The 18707-nt window shown below is 36.8% G+C and overlaps 3 protein-coding genes across 5 annotated transcripts in view; all 3 read right to left on the bottom strand.

The window, feature by feature from the left end:
* Positions 1 to 691: 691 nt before the first annotated feature.
* On the bottom strand, positions 692 to 6497 carry LOC107746196 (protein DGCR14-like). 2 transcript variants are annotated; one of them, XM_016560311.1, is made up of 10 exons: positions 6055 to 6497; positions 5516 to 5684; positions 3790 to 3879; positions 3323 to 3492; positions 3110 to 3227; positions 2810 to 2940; positions 2602 to 2704; positions 2316 to 2411; positions 1991 to 2093; positions 692 to 1043 (listed from the first exon to the last, which is right to left on the bottom strand). In XM_016560311.1, the coding sequence occupies exons 1-10, from the start codon at positions 6175 to 6177 to the stop codon at positions 761 to 763; spliced, it is 1386 nt and encodes a 461-aa protein (XP_016415797.1). In that variant the 5' UTR covers positions 6178 to 6497; the 3' UTR covers positions 692 to 760. The 2 variants fall into 2 exon arrangements, with proteins under 2 accessions (XP_016415797.1, XP_016415796.1); XM_016560310.1 differs by having other exon boundaries at positions 1991 to 2106; positions 2302 to 2411; positions 6055 to 6496.
* Positions 6498 to 8452: 1955 nt separating this feature from the next.
* LOC107746197 (STAM-binding protein-like A) lies at positions 8453 to 14429 on the bottom strand. The gene is made up of 10 exons (XM_016560312.1): positions 14263 to 14429; positions 13472 to 13686; positions 12568 to 12643; positions 12384 to 12479; positions 11921 to 12284; positions 11690 to 11814; positions 10313 to 10450; positions 10099 to 10211; positions 9904 to 10003; positions 8453 to 9051 (listed from the first exon to the last, which is right to left on the bottom strand). The coding sequence occupies exons 2-10, from the start codon at positions 13675 to 13677 to the stop codon at positions 8995 to 8997; spliced, it is 1275 nt and encodes a 424-aa protein (XP_016415798.1). The 5' UTR covers positions 13678 to 13686; positions 14263 to 14429; the 3' UTR covers positions 8453 to 8994.
* An 838-nt stretch (positions 14430 to 15267) lies between these two features.
* LOC107746198 (RNA/RNP complex-1-interacting phosphatase-like) overlaps positions 15268 to 18707 on the bottom strand; it is a 12386-nt gene continuing 8946 nt past the window's right edge. For both annotated transcript variants that reach the window (XM_016560313.1, XM_016560314.1), the window contains 5 exons: positions 17290 to 17350; positions 17131 to 17177; positions 16974 to 17049; positions 16170 to 16331; positions 15268 to 16069 (listed from right to left, as the gene is read on the bottom strand). In XM_016560313.1, the coding sequence (XP_016415799.1) occupies positions 15781 to 16069; positions 16170 to 16331; positions 16974 to 17049; positions 17131 to 17177; positions 17290 to 17350 (635 nt within the window). In that variant the 3' untranslated portion in view covers positions 15268 to 15780. The remainder of the gene's footprint in view (positions 16070 to 16169; positions 16332 to 16973; positions 17050 to 17130; positions 17178 to 17289; positions 17351 to 18707) is intronic.

The raw sequence follows: 18707 nt of genomic DNA, 5'->3' as shown, positions 1-18707 counted from the left end.
TAAAGTCAATTATGGTTTTTTTCTCTAAACTTAAACAGTAAAACAATTATGAAACACTTTTGTGCTGTTTCGGCCAACATGGAATACACCGTGACTGAAAAACAGATATTACAAAATATGGTGATCAACCTTAGTTTTGAGAATAGAATTCAAAGAGTCTGTCCCAGCATCATATAATGTGAGCCCAGGCTTAAAGGCAAAAAAAGACATGATTTCCTTTCTTCTGTCGAACACTGCAATCATAGATTTTGTTAAGAGTAAATTCACTAAGGGAGTCTTTCTACGTATATGTTGTATGAGTCCAGCCTCCAACCCAAAGATGGATTCAGCAAATGAATCTTGTAAAATATGATTGGTGAAATTATACACACAAATCTGTAGAACTCTTTATTGTGCCCTTGAGATCTTGCAAGATGTCTTCAACATCATAAAAGATGCTCAGACTTCAGGAGGACTGAACCAGCTTTGTTCAAAACAAATCAAGAGTAATAAAGAACCGAATAGAACAAATGATTCACCTGATTGAATCAGTTGATGTGGATGATGCTGAAAAAGTACATATATGCTAGCTAAAATAAAAATGTAAAACTAAATTCTTACAAACTGTAGATGTTTTAAGTTGTAGACATTTTCTTCCTTATAGAAAGAAGTCCAAGAAACCTGATGATTAATTCAGTTTCACAGTTTTAAAAAAATTAGTAAAAAAAAAACAAAACAATAAATATGTGACCACGTTAGAGTTTTTGTTCAGTCTTTTGTTTCAGAAGTAATCTGAGGCTTTCCTCCTCTTGGGCAGCTGGAGGAGGTTGTCTGTGATGGAGGCCGGGTCCTGTGTGGCCGGTGTTCTGGCTTTCCCAGGTGTTGGTGTGATGGAGGGAGTGGCTGGGCCTCCGAGAGGAGTCTTAGAGCCCATGATCCTGTGCGCAGGTGACGGGGTGTAGCTCGCCCTCAGGGCTTTATCTGTGTATTTGCTGGACGATCTGTTTACTAGACGCTGAAGGGCAGGAGACAGCGCTGCGGGACTCAGTCCCTTCGGAGTAAGGCTGCAATACATATAAACAATCATTTAGTACACAACATAAATGCAGTTTTGAATATCACTTTGAAAACTACATCGAAAAGGGTATCTTTTGGTTTTAATGTGTAAACCAAAGTTTATTTTTTTAAGTTATAGAGATTAGAGTTTTCTGTCCCCCACTGAAACCTGAAACACTCTTTTATCGTAAAAATACAGACTACTTCAAAAGTCTGAAGTAGTGGTCGACCGATATTCTCGCAAATAAAGAAATTGTTTAAAATATAAAAAAAGGACGTAAATACTGAAACTTGTGTATTCAGGTGCTGACTTTCTCAGCAAAGTCCCATGCGCTGTCAAAATATGCCGATAATTAAAAAAAATGCCAAATAACAACCAATATAATTAGCTTGCTGACATATCAGTCAACCAGTCGTCTGAAACCACACTGAAAATGTGGGATTTCATTTAAATGTTAAAACGTTTTGTAATTTTGAAAATAAAATACAGAAAATTAAGGTTTGATATTGTGACGAGTGGGGGCGGGGCCGAGAGCCGAGTGGAGTAAATGCTAATGCGCGACAGCCTGGACTTTATTTTATGTTTTAGTTCTGTTTGTGCGCGACAGTCGTCCGCGAGGGGCTGTCGCGCTATTTTGTGTTTATTTTATTATTAAAGTTTTCTTTGAACGTTAACAAAATAAAGTCCAGGCTCTCGGCCCCACCCCGCCCCTCTCGTTACAGATATGAAATATTAATATATTTTGTTCTTAAGCATCAATAAAGCAAAATGGAGGATGAACCAAATTTGAAAAAACTTTTCACTTAAATTGTTATCCTGATAATATAATCAAAATGCTTATATTTAGCATTTTTTCCTAGTTTAATCCTTATTTTAATTACAAAAAAAAAAAAAATGCTGTTTAAACTAGAAAAATACAAGCATATTTTACAATCTCAGACTCGTTTTCTTTACCTTGCGAGGTTTTCAGTGACTTTGCGCAGCGCCTCCTGTTTCTTAGCTCTGTTTTTTGCCGCAGCCTCATTGGCCATTTTCAGACCCAACCGCTCTCTTCTCCCAGGCACTGGAATCTGGAAGACATCCATAAAAACATCCATTCATTATTTTTATTGAAATATTGGACAATAAATGTTACACACAGCGCACACTACCATTAAAGTTTTTTGATGATATAAAATTGGGTATCAATAAAACCCCAATATTCTGTTTATATAGGAAAGTGAATGAAACCAGTGAAATGTTTGCTAACTAGAATTGAACTGGACCTTGAACGATGGACCATGACTTCTCTCCACGAGTGGTGTGTCTGAGCCGTCCAGACGAAATGGAGTGCTTTCGATCTCACCCCACGTCATCAGAGGAGACTCTGCAACACCTTATAAACAAACAAGCCATTTAGGAAAATATGACACAAGTACTTGTATATAAGTCTTCAAAAACTTTGTTCTTCTCGACTGTTTCTTAAGATTTCAATGTTAAAACTTTTGTTTAAATTCTTTAGATTATTTTGCACACCAATATAAATTGTATAATACATTTCTTTAATCCAAAACAGTGGCACTCACCAGGAGCAGGGGAGGCTTTTCCCTCAAATCCATAACCATTTACTTTGGGGGATTCGTGAGGCAGGAGCTCTTTGCCATCTGGACCAACCTTACCTTGTTTAAACTAGACAGAAGGCAGAGGAGAGAAATATGCATTTAGTTTCATCATATTTCATCAAAGTGGTTTATGATCTGATGCTGACAAATGAGATGCAGAAGTCAGTGTTACCTGTGCATTGAGCGCAGCAGCTTGCTGGATTTGGGATTTGTTCAGCGCTTTACAGAAGGGGTCAACATTAAACCGTGTGTTCTTGTACAGGACCTCCCGTGGCGTCTTGAACAGCGTGTCGTCTTTTTCACCTTTTGGGGAACAAAATAAACACATGCAATTTACCGTATGGCTCTTTGGCTTTGAACTCAATGATATATATCACCAGACTCATAATCAAGTTATTAATAGTTTATTTACAAGCCTCAGAAAGTGTCATGCAATATTAAACAGATGGGGATCCTCAATGGGAAACCTTACCTTCAGGGTAGTACATGAGTGCATTTTTGGCCTTGTACTGCCATGTTTCCACTCCTGCCTTGGTGCACTCAAGCGCCTGTTTCTCTGTGGACGGTAAAGCGAGGTTCTGCTCATGCCTCTTTAAATGATAGAACAATAAACATTGTCAGAACTCAAAACAAGACTCAACAATGCAAAACGCAATTATATGCAGTAGCTATTATTGTGCTGTACCTCATTATATTCATTTTCTGCCTCATAAAGCCACGCATGCCTCAGCTTGTCCTTGTCCTCCACAAGCTCCATTATCTGCTCAAAGGATGCATTGTCCTCACTCGTGTTTTTAGCAAGAAAGCGGTCCAGAGATGGAAGATCCTTTTCCTCTGCTTTTTCACCTTCTTTTCCTGAAACATAACAAAGAACACATGTAGCATGTTGCATTTATCTTTAAAAATAAGGAGATTCAAAGATCCAAAATCCCCTCTGTAAAGAACTGAAAAACTAAGAAAGCAAAATCAAAAAATGCAAATTTGTGCATATTTAATTAGATTTAATTAGATAGTGCCTTGTTTGCATATTTAAACATAACATTTCAATAATACAATAATAGAGAACAACTGTCACAATGTACTTTAATTGATCAAATGAGTTTTTATGGTGTCTAGATGCAAGGACTAAAAAATTTAGCAGCAGTCACTTACCATCCTCTTTCGTTGCTCTGTGTTTGCTCTGTGAACATGAGGGAGATGCACTTCCACCATCTGGGGTCTCAAATGTTGAAGGAGTCGTGTCTAAATGGGAACAAAATGATAAAAAAAAAGAAAAAAAAAAGTTTTCCAATGTGCCAGCAGTAAATCACTGATGTGCAAAACACAGTAGGTGGTTATCATTAAAGGAATAGTTCACCCAAAAATGAAAATGTACCCACTCTCAGGCCATCCAAGATGTAATGAGTTTGTTTCTTCATCAGAACAGATTTGGAGAAATTTAACATTACATCACTTGCTCACCAATGGATCCTCTGCAGTGAATGGGTGCCGTCAGAATGAGAGACCAAGCAGCTGATAAAAACATCACAATAATCCACAAGTAATCCACACCACTCCAGTCCATCAGTTAACATCCTGTAAAGCAAAAAACTGTAGTTGTAATAAATCCATTATTAAGTCGTTTTAACTTAAAACTGTTTCTTCTGGCCAAAATATCAGTCCATAATCCATAATAACGCTTCCTCCAGTGAAAAAGTCCATCCCCTGTTGTCCTCTCACATCAAAATCCACCGATATATTTGTTTAGAACGGTTTTTGGCTGATTTAGCTTGTGAACGGTGTTTGGTATGTGCATATTTCTATACTGATTCAGACAAGACAACATTTCCACTGGAGAAAGCAATATTATGGATAAAGGATTCATATTTTAAAGTCCCCCTGTAGTCAAATATTTTATCCCTTAAAACTTATCTTTGATCATCAAAATTACATATTTAAATGTTTTTTCTTGTGAAAATAATTTTCTCATGCCTTAAAATAGCCGTTTACAGCTCGAATACAGCCGTTTGTGATTCTTAATTCGTGCCCGCGAGCATGCGCGAGTGTGAAGTGCAGACGCCGATGCGGATACAGTTTTAAGGAGAAAATACTCAGCAATGGTGTTGATTAATAGATTGGCACATGGTTTGTCTAAAGGCATATTAAAAACACCATATAGACAAATAAACAACATAAAAAACTTGATTTTCACTACAGGGGGACTTTAAATGGAAGCAATGGTTTAAAGTTAAAAACGTGTTAATGGTGGATTTGTCTCTTACAAAAATGCAGCTTTTCACTTCACAAGGCATTAACTGATGGACTGGAGTGGTGTGGCTTATTGTGATGTTTTTATCAGCTGTTTGAACTCTCATTCTGACAACACCCCATTCACTGCAGAGGATCCATTGTAAATGTTCATTTTTTTGGTTAAATATTCCTTTAAGAATTAATCCCGAACAGTAAGAAACGTCACTCACAGGGCACATAGGTGCGTGGGGTGTATTTAGCCATCGCAGACCCGTATTTGATGGCAATCTCCCTCATCCGCTCCAGATCTCCGCTCTCCTCCGCCTCCAGATAATCCTTCTGTGCTTGAAGTTTGGAGGCATCTTGGAAAAAGTCCCTCTGGATGATCTTCTCCAAACTCTTTGGAAGAAATGGTGACAGGAAGTATGCGTGTCATTAGCAAATCTAGACAGAAGAATATATGCAGATAAGCGTGTTGTTTACAGGTGACACATGAAGCTCAATCAGCTGTTCCTGTATAACACACTGTATGTTGAAAAACGGCCTGAGGTTTGGTATTTTGTGTAAACTGTGGTGTTGAAGGTCATCGTCTTTTTTTTAAATAATAATAAAAAACCAAAGTCAAAGTAAAGTGTATTCAAAGAACAACAGGGCACATAGGTGCGTGGGGTGTATTTAGCCATCGCAGACCCGTATTTGATGGCAATCTCCCTCATCCGCTCCAGATCTCCGCTCTCCTCCGCCTCCAGATAATCCTTCTGTGCTTGAAGTTTGGAGACATCTTGGAAAAAGTCCCTCTGGATGATCTTCTCCAAACTCTTTGGAAGAAATGGTGACAGGAAGTATGCGTGTCATTAGCAAATCAAGACAGAAGAATATATGCAGATTAAGCGTGTTGTTTACAGGTGACACATGAAGCTCAATCAGCTGTTCCTGTATAACACACTGTATATTGAAAAACGGCCTGAGGTTTGGTATTTTGTGTAAACTGTGGTGTTGAAGGTCATCGTCTTTTTTTTAAATAATAATAAAAAACCAAAGTCAAAGTAAAGTGTATTCAAAGAACACATTTCAAAACACATGGGCATTAAAATAATATAATACAATAAATTATTGAATGATTAAGTATAATACAATTAATTATGTCAGGGAATCCCCTGTTGTAAATAGTATACAAGACTGTCTTACCTCGATATATTCATCTTCATCGATAATCTTCTTCGGTTTCTTAGTCTCTTTCACATGATTCCTGACAGCGACTGTAGTAACATCAGACTTCAGACTCAAAGCTTTCTCTTTGGACTCTGTCATATTTCTATTTTAATAGGAGAAACTGTTCTTTTACAGTGATGTAAAGTCCAGTTGCGTAAGACGTTGTTTACGTTAGCCTATACGCTAAGTCCTGTTATTTTCTCTAACGAAATGCCATTAAAATGTTTAAAACGTATTTGTAGCCTATTTTAACGATAGTTCACGGTAAATGTTTATTTTTAACTACCACTTAATCAAACATTATGACTGAAAAACCATGTCAAAACATCAGCTGAACGTAGTTGCACAGCGCTCAGGAACAGTGTCTTCTTCGCATCTTTTCCGCTGAACACTGAAGCGCTAGAGCGACTCTCCATCGCCACCTATTGACTAGCGACCGCATGTACATGAACTGACTTAAAGGGTTAGTTCATCCAAAAACAAAAATTAGGCACAGCGGGCGAGGCGGGCTGCACACCGTGACGGATAACTCGCCGTTGTAGCTTGCGCTCACTGTTGTACACTGGAAGCAGCTCCGGGCGGATGACCTCTGAGGTCAGCGTTGTGCATGCGCCGGTGCGTCTCGTGAAAACCAACGTTTGTTTACAGGATCAAAAGAAGCAAAGTTTCCTTACTTTAGCAAAGGAAAACAAGTCTCCTCTTGGCTTATATCGAAATCCTCCGACATTCTTCTTTACAAATCCTCGTTTTGTACTTCTAATTAGTGACCGTTGTTTTGTTTCGATCTCTCCGCGTGCGTCACTTCTGAGCCGCGCATGCGCAAAGCTGACCTCATACGTAATTCCCCGGGAACTGCTTCCGTTTACAACAGTGAGCGCAAGCTATATTCAAAGACCCTGCATAGACAGCAACGCAACTGAAATGTTCCCAAGTCCAGAGACGTAGCAAGATGATCTGTAAAATAATCCATGTGACATCAGTGGTTCAGCCGTAATATTATGAAGCTACAAGAATACTTTTTGTGCACAAAAGAAAGAAAAAAAACGACTTTATTCAACAATTCATCTCCTCTGTGTCACCCTAGCGCCATCCACTTAATGTAAACAGCGTGTGGTGCGGCTGACACAGAAAGTTCCGAAGATGAACGGAGGTCTTACGGGTTTGGAACGACATAAGGGTGAGTAATTAATGACAGAATTTTCATTTTTGGGTGAACTATCCCTTTAACAGTTCTAGTACACGTAAACACTTAAATAGCACATCACCTCAGTGAATATGGTACGCAATAAACGTATTGTTTATTTTCAGTCCATAAGTGCAATAAAAGGAATGCTAGTTTTCAAAGCCTTTAATATAACTTAAGACAAGACACCACAGGTGAGTAAGGGACACATTTAAACTAATAGATATCACCATACGTCCCCAGTTGATTAATCACAGTAGTTTAAGACAATTCTTTTGTATCACATGTTTCTGAAATCTTACATCTAAATATGCAAATGCAACATTATCTAATTAAATATGCATATATTTGCATAAATGTACATAACAGAGTATAATAAACCTTAAATGTGTATTTTGGATATTTTCTTTCCACTAGTCTCAAAGACATGTTATGGAAGCAAAATAGCCCAAAATCTCAAAATTGACCAGGGCCTTAAAAAAAACAAAAAAACAATGGTTTTCCCTGTAGTGTCTTGCCTTAACAGATAATATTCAAGTGAAGATATGTTTGCATTTAACTATGTCTGGATAAGATGCAAAGCTTCAGAGTCTCCAAAAATGAAGCTCACGACTACAGAAAATTACATACAAAAAATGCATTAAGTCTAACAACACTTTTAATGTTATGGAAAGCAACAGAGAATAGTTTGGCTGATAGAACACGAAAATTAATATGTCTTTGCTCCCTATAATCATCTGCCTTTATGTTAACAGTCTGATACACATTAAAGTAGCTATTAAGAGATTAACAAAATCACGGTCAGGCATAAAGAATCAGCGGTTTCATTGTCATGTGTTAAGCTAAATACAAAAGCCAGTCTGTCTGAAACTGGTTGCAACGGCGTACGAGAATCTTTTAATCAACATAAAGATCTGAAACTTTTCTAGTATGGAATTTCTAATATGGAATGTCAAAAGACAACACTGCAACAAAATGATATTCTTACTTAGCATTTTTCACTTGTTTTCCCATCACAAATATCTAAATGTTCTTAAATCAACACATAATTACTTGAGAAAGAAAATTATTTAAGATGAAAAATGTATGTCTGAAAAATGTATCACAATCAATTGAATTTATGCGTAAACCAAGAAAAAAATCTGTCAATTGGGTATGAAAAATCGTGGTTTTCTTTTGAATTACGTTTATTTTTCTATATTTTTCAGGTTTTAAGCATAAACTCCCTTACTTTTGCTATTTTTTGTCAGAAAACGAGACTTTTAAAAAAATGTTGTTTCTCAAGTAAATGTTTAGATACTTGCATTGGAAAATCATTTTTTGCAGTGCACACTGAAATATTTATAGGTGTTTATAGGGGAAGTGTGTAATTTCTGCAACATAATTAGTTAATAATAGAATTACCTGGTTTTAATAAATGGAAGCTCACAGAAGCCATGCATCACTATTTTTCCATTATGCTTTCTTAAGGGCACAACTTTCTTCATTTTTACAAATCCATTTGAATCTGCTAATGCTACAAACTACACACCTCAACTTTAAGCTCCTATTGGACACATTTGGATATTACAGAATTAAACCAATAAATATAGACTGCTAAGATGCGATAATAGAAGCCCAGTGTCTATGTAGCAATGTTCAACACGGGACCTTTTTGGCCTATTAGGAGCTTCTTGGCAAGTCGCTGTGAGGTCAAGAGCAAAGGCACGTATTTCGCAGCAGGAGCGATGAAATCACCGCAAATCCATCACGTTCACACTTCCGTCAGTGATGGTGATGTGTTGACTAGCCTGAGCACAAGACACAGACGCAAAACCTTCATTATGGTGCACATAAGGCTGAAGGACACAGTAGATCATTCACATGGAGTAAAAGTAGTTCACCCAAAAATGAAAATTTGCTGAAAATGTACTCAACCTTCAGGCCATCCAAGATGTAGATCAGTTTGTTTCTTCATTGTAACAGATTTTGATAAATTTTGCATTATATGTAATGAATGGGTGCCGTCAGAATGAGTCCAAACAGCTGATAAAAACATCACAATAATCCACAAGTAATCCACACCACTCCAGTCCATCAGTTAATGTTTTGTGAAGCAAAAAACTGTTTGTAAGAAACAAATAGTTCATTACAATTCTTTTAACTTCAAACCATTAGCTTCAGCTTAATATGAATCTTCGATCCATAATGCTGCTTCCTGCAGTGAACAGTTGTCTCATCTGAATCAGGAGAGAAATAAACACAGATCAAGCCCAAAACAGTTCTAAACAAATTTATTGGTGGATTTTGATGTGAGAGGACAATAAGGGATTGATTTTTTCACTGCAGGAAATGTTAGTATGGATTATGGCCTGATATTTTGGCCAGAAGTTAAAATGCCTTGATGATTTCTTACAAACACTTTTTGCTTTACAAGATGTTAACTGATGGACTGGAGTGGTGTGGATTGCTTGTGGATTATTGTGATGTTTTTATCAGCTGTTTGGGCTCTCATTCTGACGGCACCCATTCACTGCAGATGATCCATTGGTGAGCGATGGCCTCAGGGTCAATTTTCAGCAAATTAAATTTTTTTGGCTATTACTTTATGTACTGAAGTTTAATATTTAGGGTTCTCTAATCACTAATCAGGTATTACTCACAGAGAAGAGGGGGGGCTCCCTTGAATGCGGGTGGAATCCTCTTTGTTTGCAGGAACAGATCTCGTCCATCCCGTAGTCTGTCAGCCGGAAGTAGCCCGTCCTGGAGAACCATGGAGTTATCAGACTGTCATTGTTCCGTTATACCTGCTAACTATCACTCAAACTAAGTAAGACAGCATATAGCTCAAAACATACTCATTGAATTTAGGTGAGCACACAATGGCTATAGACTCTGGAAGCATGATTTGATAAGAGCAATGTGTGTGCAGGTCCACACTGGATAAAAAGGCCGTCTGGGTCGGGTGGGTCTTATAGAAAAAAAAGACACCGATTATTCTCAAGACACATAATTACAGTGATACTATTAAAAAAATTAAAATGAAATGTGTCTATACAGAAAACCTCATACATGAATCCAGCCCAGTGTAATGAGATCATTCTGATCCTGGATTAGGAAAAGTTCCTCCTCGTTCTCTGTGTCACAGTAATCTGGTCCTCCACACTGCTTGGGCACGATCACGTGTGTCACTGTGAAGGCGTTCTTCATCTGTGGACCAAGACAAGCAAACTGTTTTGTGATTTACTCATCATAATACAGATTTCCTCAAATATGTTAATAAGGTTGTAATTTGCCCCAATTATATTCAAGAGATAGTAAGTGAGATTTATATACAGTACACTTCCGTTTTAAACATTTGTGGTCAATAAGATTTTTTTTATAATACCTTTATTCAGCAAGAATGCATTAAACTGATCAAAAATTACAGTTGAGACCATTTTAATGTTACAAAGATTTCATTTCAAATAAATGCTTTTCTTTTGAACTTTTTACTCATCAAAGAATCCGGAATTTTTTAACATGGCAACCCTCTACATTGCGAGTAATAAAAAATTTACTAGCCAATGGCGATTCAATTGCCAAGGTGTTCGTAGAGGGCTGCATGGTTTTTACAAAAACATGAGCACCGATAATAATTTAATATTTCACAATACTACTGTTTTTACTTTATTTTTGATCAAATAAATGCAGCCTTGGTGAGTCTGGCTAGTAAACTAAAAAATTTACTAGCCAATGGCGATTCAATTGCCAAGGTGTTCGTAGAGGGCTGCATGGTTTTTACAAAAACATGAGCACCGATAATAATTTAATATTTCACAATACTACTGTTTTTACTTTATTTTTGATTTAAAAAAATGCAGCCTTAGTGAGCATAAGTGACGTTTAAAAAATCTTAACGTCCCCAATTTTATTTTATTGTTTTATTATTAATTTACTTAAATTAACTAAAAAGTTAAAAGTCGTATAACAAATATTACCATTATGCATAAATACACCTTCATTATTTAATATTTAATATTAATATTTTTTGTATGACCTCTAATTTATGTTGTTCATTAAAAATTATGGTATTACAGTAATGTATTAAAAAATATCCATATTAATACATAAACTGTTCAGAAGCATTATGTGAATGAGAATTGGGGGGGGGTCTGATTATTGTTACGAAAAAAAACTCTTAATGGCATAAAAATAGGTTTTATTTTCTTCACGCAAAATCTAAATATAATTCTTTATTTTCAAAACAATAAAATCTTCACTGATTGTTATAAAAATAAAAATAAACATTAATGGCATAAAAATAGTCCTTATTTTCTTCTCCTTTTTTCTTTAGATTTTGGCTGAAATACATGTTTTAGTGGGATTTACCGAAATGGATAGCTCAAATAAAAAGACATTATTTTGTTAGTCTCAGTCTACTTGTGTCTGCAAATGTTTGGCACGTACCAGCTTGCCACAGAGAATCCCACAGGTCTCCACGGCCCGTGTTGTGTTGGCATCTGCTAGCTTTAAAAACCTCTGGCACAGCTCGGCGGGCACAAAGAGCTGCCGCAAGCCATTTACCAACGCACCTAATAAAACACATATAATCTCAATTTATTGACAGTATATGACAATAGTAATGTTTGTATCACAAGGTCAGCAATGCATAAGGAAGAGCAAACTGAGAGGCCTCACTGTGTCCTGCACTGACTGGAACACTCGGCTTCAGAGAGCGGTCAAATGCTGGGAGGGGTGAAGTTTGAGAGACATGGTTCGGGGTTCCTCCAGGGGTCGTCGGTGGTGTAAATGAGGCCTGTGGAGGTCCTTGTATATCAGGCACCAGGAGATCTCGGGGAGAGGTGGGTGACTCCGGGACGCTGAACCCCTGCATGATGCGCTGGCGCTCCTTCTCCAGCTGCTGTCTGCGGATCATCTCCTCAAAGGCACTGAACTGCTCCTGCTCATGCATACGCTGCTGCTGCTCGGCCTGTCTCTGCCTCTCGGCCTCCAGATCCCGCTGCTTGGCCACTTCTCGAGCCTGGGCCTCATCCTCCGCTCGCTGCCAGGAGTCACACACCCATCAATAAACACGTACACCATTACTTGGATTAGTCTGTAGGTATCACTTAAGAAAAATCTGCCCCTAAATGTAACCCACCTTTCGGACAAAATACTCGCCATGTTCTTTTTCGTACTGCTTGAGAAGCAGCTTTTTCAGTTCCTCAGCTTTCGGAAAAGCAACTTCCTTTAATTTCTAGCATGGAAAATAAGGGATATTCATTAGCTTGAGAAATTCTTCATGAAGCTTTTAACATCTTAACTTTCCTCAAATCACATCTTACCCTCATCGTTTCTTTCTTCTCAGGAATGTTGGCTGTTTTATATTCACGATGTCTAGGAAGTTTTTCAATAAACAACCTAAAAGGAAGTAAAACACAGGAACATTATTTATTATTTTTAAAAATATAGTTTTTTAAAATAATATAATTTTTGTATAAATCTTTATTATTTATATAATATATTACCATATATAATATTAATATATTAACTTATTTCAATTTTTATTAATATTATTTTTTAATATATTTAGTTTTGATATTTAATAAATGTTTATGTCTAGTATATTAAGAAATGTAATTTTAGTAAATAACAAAATCACACAAATCATGGTTTTAAAATGTTAGGAAGTTTTAAATTTCAAGTTTTTCAATAAATGGAGGCAAAATAAGAATATTATGTAAAATTATTTTTAGAATTTAAAAATAATATATATTTTTAATATATATACGTATATTCATAACAATAAAATATCTATTTAATTTGGATGTGTATTTAATGTTTATTTCTAATATATGAAGAAATGTATTTCCAATAAATAGCAAAATCGCACAAATCAGAGTTTTAAACTATTTACACATCCTAATTTTTTTTTTTAAATAGGGTTGCAAAAATGGCAAACCTTATAAAATAAATAGAACATAAAACAGCTCAGCTTATATAACACTTAGTTTGACCTCCTGACACTGACGATCAATATTTTATGAAGGTTAAGCACCTCTTTTCACTTATCAATAGCTGAAAAAGAAAAAAAATATTGACAAAGAGTTTCAGGACCTATTTTGTACCGTACTACTGGAAATCACCTTTTACATTAGGAGAGAGAACAGTAGAATGAATCTGATATGTGCAATCAATAACCGACCTGCCAGGCATTTGGCACTTTCAACCTGTTCTTGCTGTACTTACGTGATGTACTTATTGTAAAGAATGAATGCATGCTCGACATTCCCCTCCTCTGCATAGATGCTGGCCATTCGGATGATTTCCATCCCTGATCGGAAGTACCGGCGCGGCGGCACATCCTCGCTGACGTCCACAGAGCTGCCCAGCTTGGTGAGAGCGCGGACCCTCTCCTCAGACGGCAGACTGGAGTCGCTGTGCTCAGACATCATGCCTCCTGCCTGCAGATCAATAACACACTTTCAACATCCTGCACTGAGTTTACACTGTTTGTACTCTGACTAATAAAGCTCCTACTTTGGGTGGAGTTACTTCTGTGTAAGGTAATGACGTTTATACTATAAAAAAGGGTTTTCAAAAAGCATTTGGACACTGTAAAATGTCTGAAAATCATTGCATTAGACATCAAAATATGAAATCAAGTGTTAGTGTAAATGCTAATAAATGGCCTTTTCTCACAACTGGAACAGGTGTTATTGTTTTATAAAAAATAAATAAATAAAACAAATGCCAATTGGTTTGATTTTGTTTTCTAATTCATTGACTTTTATACACTGCTAAAATGTCCAAATACTTTATTTTGGGGCCTCCTCTGTATGTAATTATATATGCATACAGTTGTACATTAATATGTATTATATGTAAATAAGCTGCCGAGACTTCACGATCCTTGACTTTAAACTTTAACTTTGATTTAACTTTAAATGAGTCTCGAGGCACCCATTATTGACAGGCCAACCAGCAACAAACAACGATAGCAAGATAAGCCTCGCGTGAAGGTAAAATAACTTCCCTACCTGCTTTCACCGCACTCCTTTACGCTTTCAAAGATGCTTTGATGTATTTATCTCATATATTTTCGTCATATTTAGACATTGTGAAAACAAAGCTCGGTGTGTTCACATTAACTGTAATACATAACACTTCCGGCATCGTATGGAAAGACCCCGCCCACTTCAGTCAGCTGACGGTGAAGTCATGCCACAGATTGCCCAATCGCGAAGCACTTTTAAGCATTTTTTCAGAGCTTCGCGCTTCTCTCACTATGATGCTTGTATTTTCCGTCAGGATGATGAAACAAATCGAATTTATGTACCGTTACAGTAATATATTAATGCTGTTGCTTTTAATTATGTTTTTACACAGAAAGACATTGTTTTATATTCTTTTAAATCAACATTTTTATATTTATTTAATGGATATTTCCAGCGTATCATTGTACTTTTTTAATGTCAATCAGGGGCGGTTCTAGGGTGAGTAGATACCGGGGCTTAGCCCTGAGACATCCATATATTAGTTACACTGGCTAAGTGGCATTATTTATTTATTTATTTTTAAGCCAAGTAAAGGCCTAATTAAACATGCTGGGTTCTACATTTGTTTAAAAAAAAAATTCGCATTTTAAATCGCAAATTGCAATTTTAACCAGAAAAATTACAATTTTATTATTTTCCCCAAATCGTGTGGCCCTACATAATATTTATTTCTTGTTTATTGAATTGTTGCCCTGACACAAAGAAAAGTCTGCCACAGACCATGCATGCATGCTAACCAAACTGTTCATATAATCGCTCTAAATGCGTGTGTGTTCATGGAAGCCTGCAGATAATTCTACGATTAAAAAGCTATATTTTTTGCTTCAAAGTGACAGTGCTCAGTAACAAATAACAATCGGTATTATAGCGGCAAGTTATACAGTAGGTTACAGATACCTGAAGCAGCTGCTGTAAGTTTTTATCATTGGCTACTTCTTAATATCTTGTCTTCTAAAATCACAAAAAAGGTTGCATAATTACAAGCCATTGAGCAGATAAACCTTTTATTAAGCTGATCTCAACCTGGGTTCTCTCGGATCACTGAGAACATCTGATCAGTAGACTTGTAGCCTAAATAACAGACCTTACATCAGCCAGAATATTTTAAATGATAAAAAAAAAAAAATACAAAACGTGTAAAATATAAGGAGATAATAAAACAACTGTAATTGCACTTGCAAAGGTGTTTAATATTTCACTTCATTTAAAACTAAAGGCATGTTAGATTAGCAGCAGTTATAGATTATGTGTATGAATTACATTTGCCGGATTAAAATGACCTAATAACAGATAACCATCACAAAACGTTGTAGTAGTATTGTTAGCTAGTAGAGTCTAATAAAACAGTCAACCTCTTTAGGAGACCAAATCCGTTTACTCCATCAAAGAAAAAGAAGAGTTCCTGCACGGAGAGAATAATTTAACAATCGGACTAGCAGCTGGTGTTCAGAAAAAGCACAGTCCAGCAGTTTGGGTTGAAAGTGTGTAGCCTCCTTCATTTCAGCGAGGAGTCCTATCTTTCGGACCTTTCCTGTGTCTATGTCGAAGTTTTCGGTGAGGCCCTGGAGGTCTCGTGAATTCCTCTGGAGGCGCGTGTGGATTGTGGTATGGTTCGCCGAACCTGTAGGAGGGAAGCGGAGGTGGATAATGTCCGAAGTGGAATCCTCTGACGCTCTGGTTGGGAAAACAGGGTCTCATGCCCTGCGGTGGATGAGGAATCAAGGGCGGACGGAAGAACTGGCGCTCAGGTGGTTCGAACCAAGTCATGCTGTCCTTCTGGTGAAACGGTCTGAGGATAAATTGTGAGATTGAGTAAAGAAATAGCTTTATCCAGGAAGAAAGACCATTTTGATTTCGTGTTGACTAATGATTTGATTATTTGAGCTTACAAAAACTGATTCTGGGGTTCCCTGTGCCATTGGTGAGGTTCTTGTCCATTAAAAGGAGGATCATGGTTATGCCATTCCCTTCGATGATGAGGAGCATCATCTCGTGGTTCGTTTGCAAGTCCCTGGGCGGGTTCTTGGTCTGGCTCCTCCATTCCCTCATTACTGCATGCAAAATTGAACGGTTAACACTGTAAAGCCTGCCATATATAATAAAAGTCAAAAAAAATAAATAAAAATACAATTCAGTTTTTTTTGGCTCATATAGTATGATATAGTGAGAACATGGAGCTATAATGAGGAGGAAAAAACAACTCAATTTTACAAATAACATTTTGATGAAGTTGCTGATATTTATATGGTCCAAAAGATGAAATTCTGATGGTGTGTAATGTAAATCAATGAGATCTTTATAACAGTATAACAGACTATTCACATAAAATACATATAAATATCAGTTGTCACTCTATATCGCTCAATAAAATGTTTTAGTAAGATGATATTTAAATGCTTAGTTAGTTTTATGATCAAAACACTGTAGTTTTTATTGTGGGAGGCAAAACCTGTCCAGTAAATATTTATCTTGAATATTACTAACAATATAAAAGTTATTCTTACGTCTACTTTTCAAAAATCAGCAAAGGTTTCACAGAAAAAAAAGCTTAACTATCACTCAGATGACAGAAGGCTTGTACTAGATTGTGTACAACAGGTTTTTCAGAAGTTTTGATCATGTTGATAATTTAGAGGCCTTAGAAATTCATGTATCAAGTATGATCGAATGTGATGGCATGTAGAAGAGCTCACCTTCTCGTGGGCCCCGTCCTCAGGTCATCAAGATAGTTCTGCCTCTCAATTGAATATCCCCTTGATTCATTGAATACTTGGAAGAAATCAGAGCATTCAAATAAAAATACCTAAAAGCATGCATATACACACAGTAAGTACAAGTGAGTATACTTACAATTAATCGCTTTTTGGGGGTTCATCGCTTCAACATCAATTAGGTATCTATGACACAATATTTAACAGTGACAACTGCTGGATGCATTAACTCATCTTAAGACAAAGTTAATGGATCACGAATATGGAAAACAAGCAAAAAGAAAGTAAGTTTACTCACCGACATATTAAATAGCCGGTGCGATTCAAACCGTGCGTGCAATGAACACCAATCAGCTTATCTGTTTAAAAAAAGTCCGTATTTTTTGTTAAACAAACGTCAGCTGAACTCAACATGAAACAATGTTTGCAACCTCATTTACTTCTGTAATGACATATTTCTCAATGAAATAGGATATTAAACATTAGGATGGGCTATTTAAAAAAAAAAAAGTTTTTGCATTTTGATGAGCATTATTTCTCTTTGGAATAACATGCATTGATGAATTGTTCACTATAAAGCCAGGAACATGTACACTACTGTTTAAAAGTTTGCCGTCAAAAAGAAATTAATAATTGTATCCACCAAGGATGCATTAAATTGATTAAAAAAAGTGACATTTATAATGTTACAAAAGATTTCTATTTCTTATAAATGCTGTTCTTTTGAATTTTCTATTCATCAAGGAATCCTGAAATCAGTGGTGTAACTACAGACAGTGCAGCCGCACTGGGGCCCGTGCCGCGGGGGGGGGGCCGCAGCGCACGCGGGCCCTGCCCACATTGCAAGCGACTATATTAATATAAATTAATAATAAAATACAATTAGTACCGAGATTCTTCACAGTACTGAATAAATACATGAATTCGCATAAATTATTTGTGTACTTTAGTGGTCTAGTGGTAGAACTTTTGTCACGCATTTCCGAGGTTCTGGGTTCTAATTCCCCCTCGGGTAGTTTTTTTTTTCTCTCATTAAAACCAAAGGTGTTCATCAGTGATTGTATATCAAGAGCAAGGACATGTTTGTGTGCATTTTGTTTTGTGCTATTACCAGAACAAAGCGTACGATCGTCTGTGTGAAGACTGGGCATTGTGCACGAGTGCAAGAGAGAACTGATAACAGCAGCAACGAGCACTGGCCATACCACATTCCAGCGATAGATCGCCTGTTGTTTAACACAGACCAACGAATTTGTTATCAAATGGAGATGTTTCTTTAGGTACATCCGTGCGTGCCGCGAGATGTTGCAAAAAGTGGTGGGGGGGTCGTGGGGAGCATTTTTTTTTCGTTAAATGTAAGTTTTTTTTTAAGTAACGACCAAGCGGCCAGTGGCAGACAGTGAACTTATCATAGCCTATGTTTGATCAATTTAACCTTCTCAAATCATCACGACTTGCCTAAAATAAAATCTATAGATATAAAACAGTTCAAGCATATCACAATGTTAGTTTAAATGTTTAAACGATATAAATGTGCGCTATTAGGCGCATATCTAATCGTAGAGTGGAAGCTGAAGGCACTTTGCAGGACATGGAGGCGCCAGCGCGATCACTTGCATTTTGTTTCAGTGGATACACCGTCATTTTTGCTCATAAAGGTAAGAGTAATACATCACTCGGAACTGTAAAGGGTCTACTTTTATTTGTGTGCACTTG

Source organism: Sinocyclocheilus rhinocerous, unplaced genomic scaffold (assembly GCF_001515625.1).
Source record: "Sinocyclocheilus rhinocerous isolate Xijiao unplaced genomic scaffold, SAMN03320098_v1.1 scaffold4545, whole genome shotgun sequence".
NCBI classification, from domain to species: domain Eukaryota; kingdom Metazoa; phylum Chordata; class Actinopteri; order Cypriniformes; family Cyprinidae; genus Sinocyclocheilus; species Sinocyclocheilus rhinocerous.
Note: the sequence above shows the minus strand (reverse complement) of the source record. Positions and strands in the feature narration are given on the sequence as shown.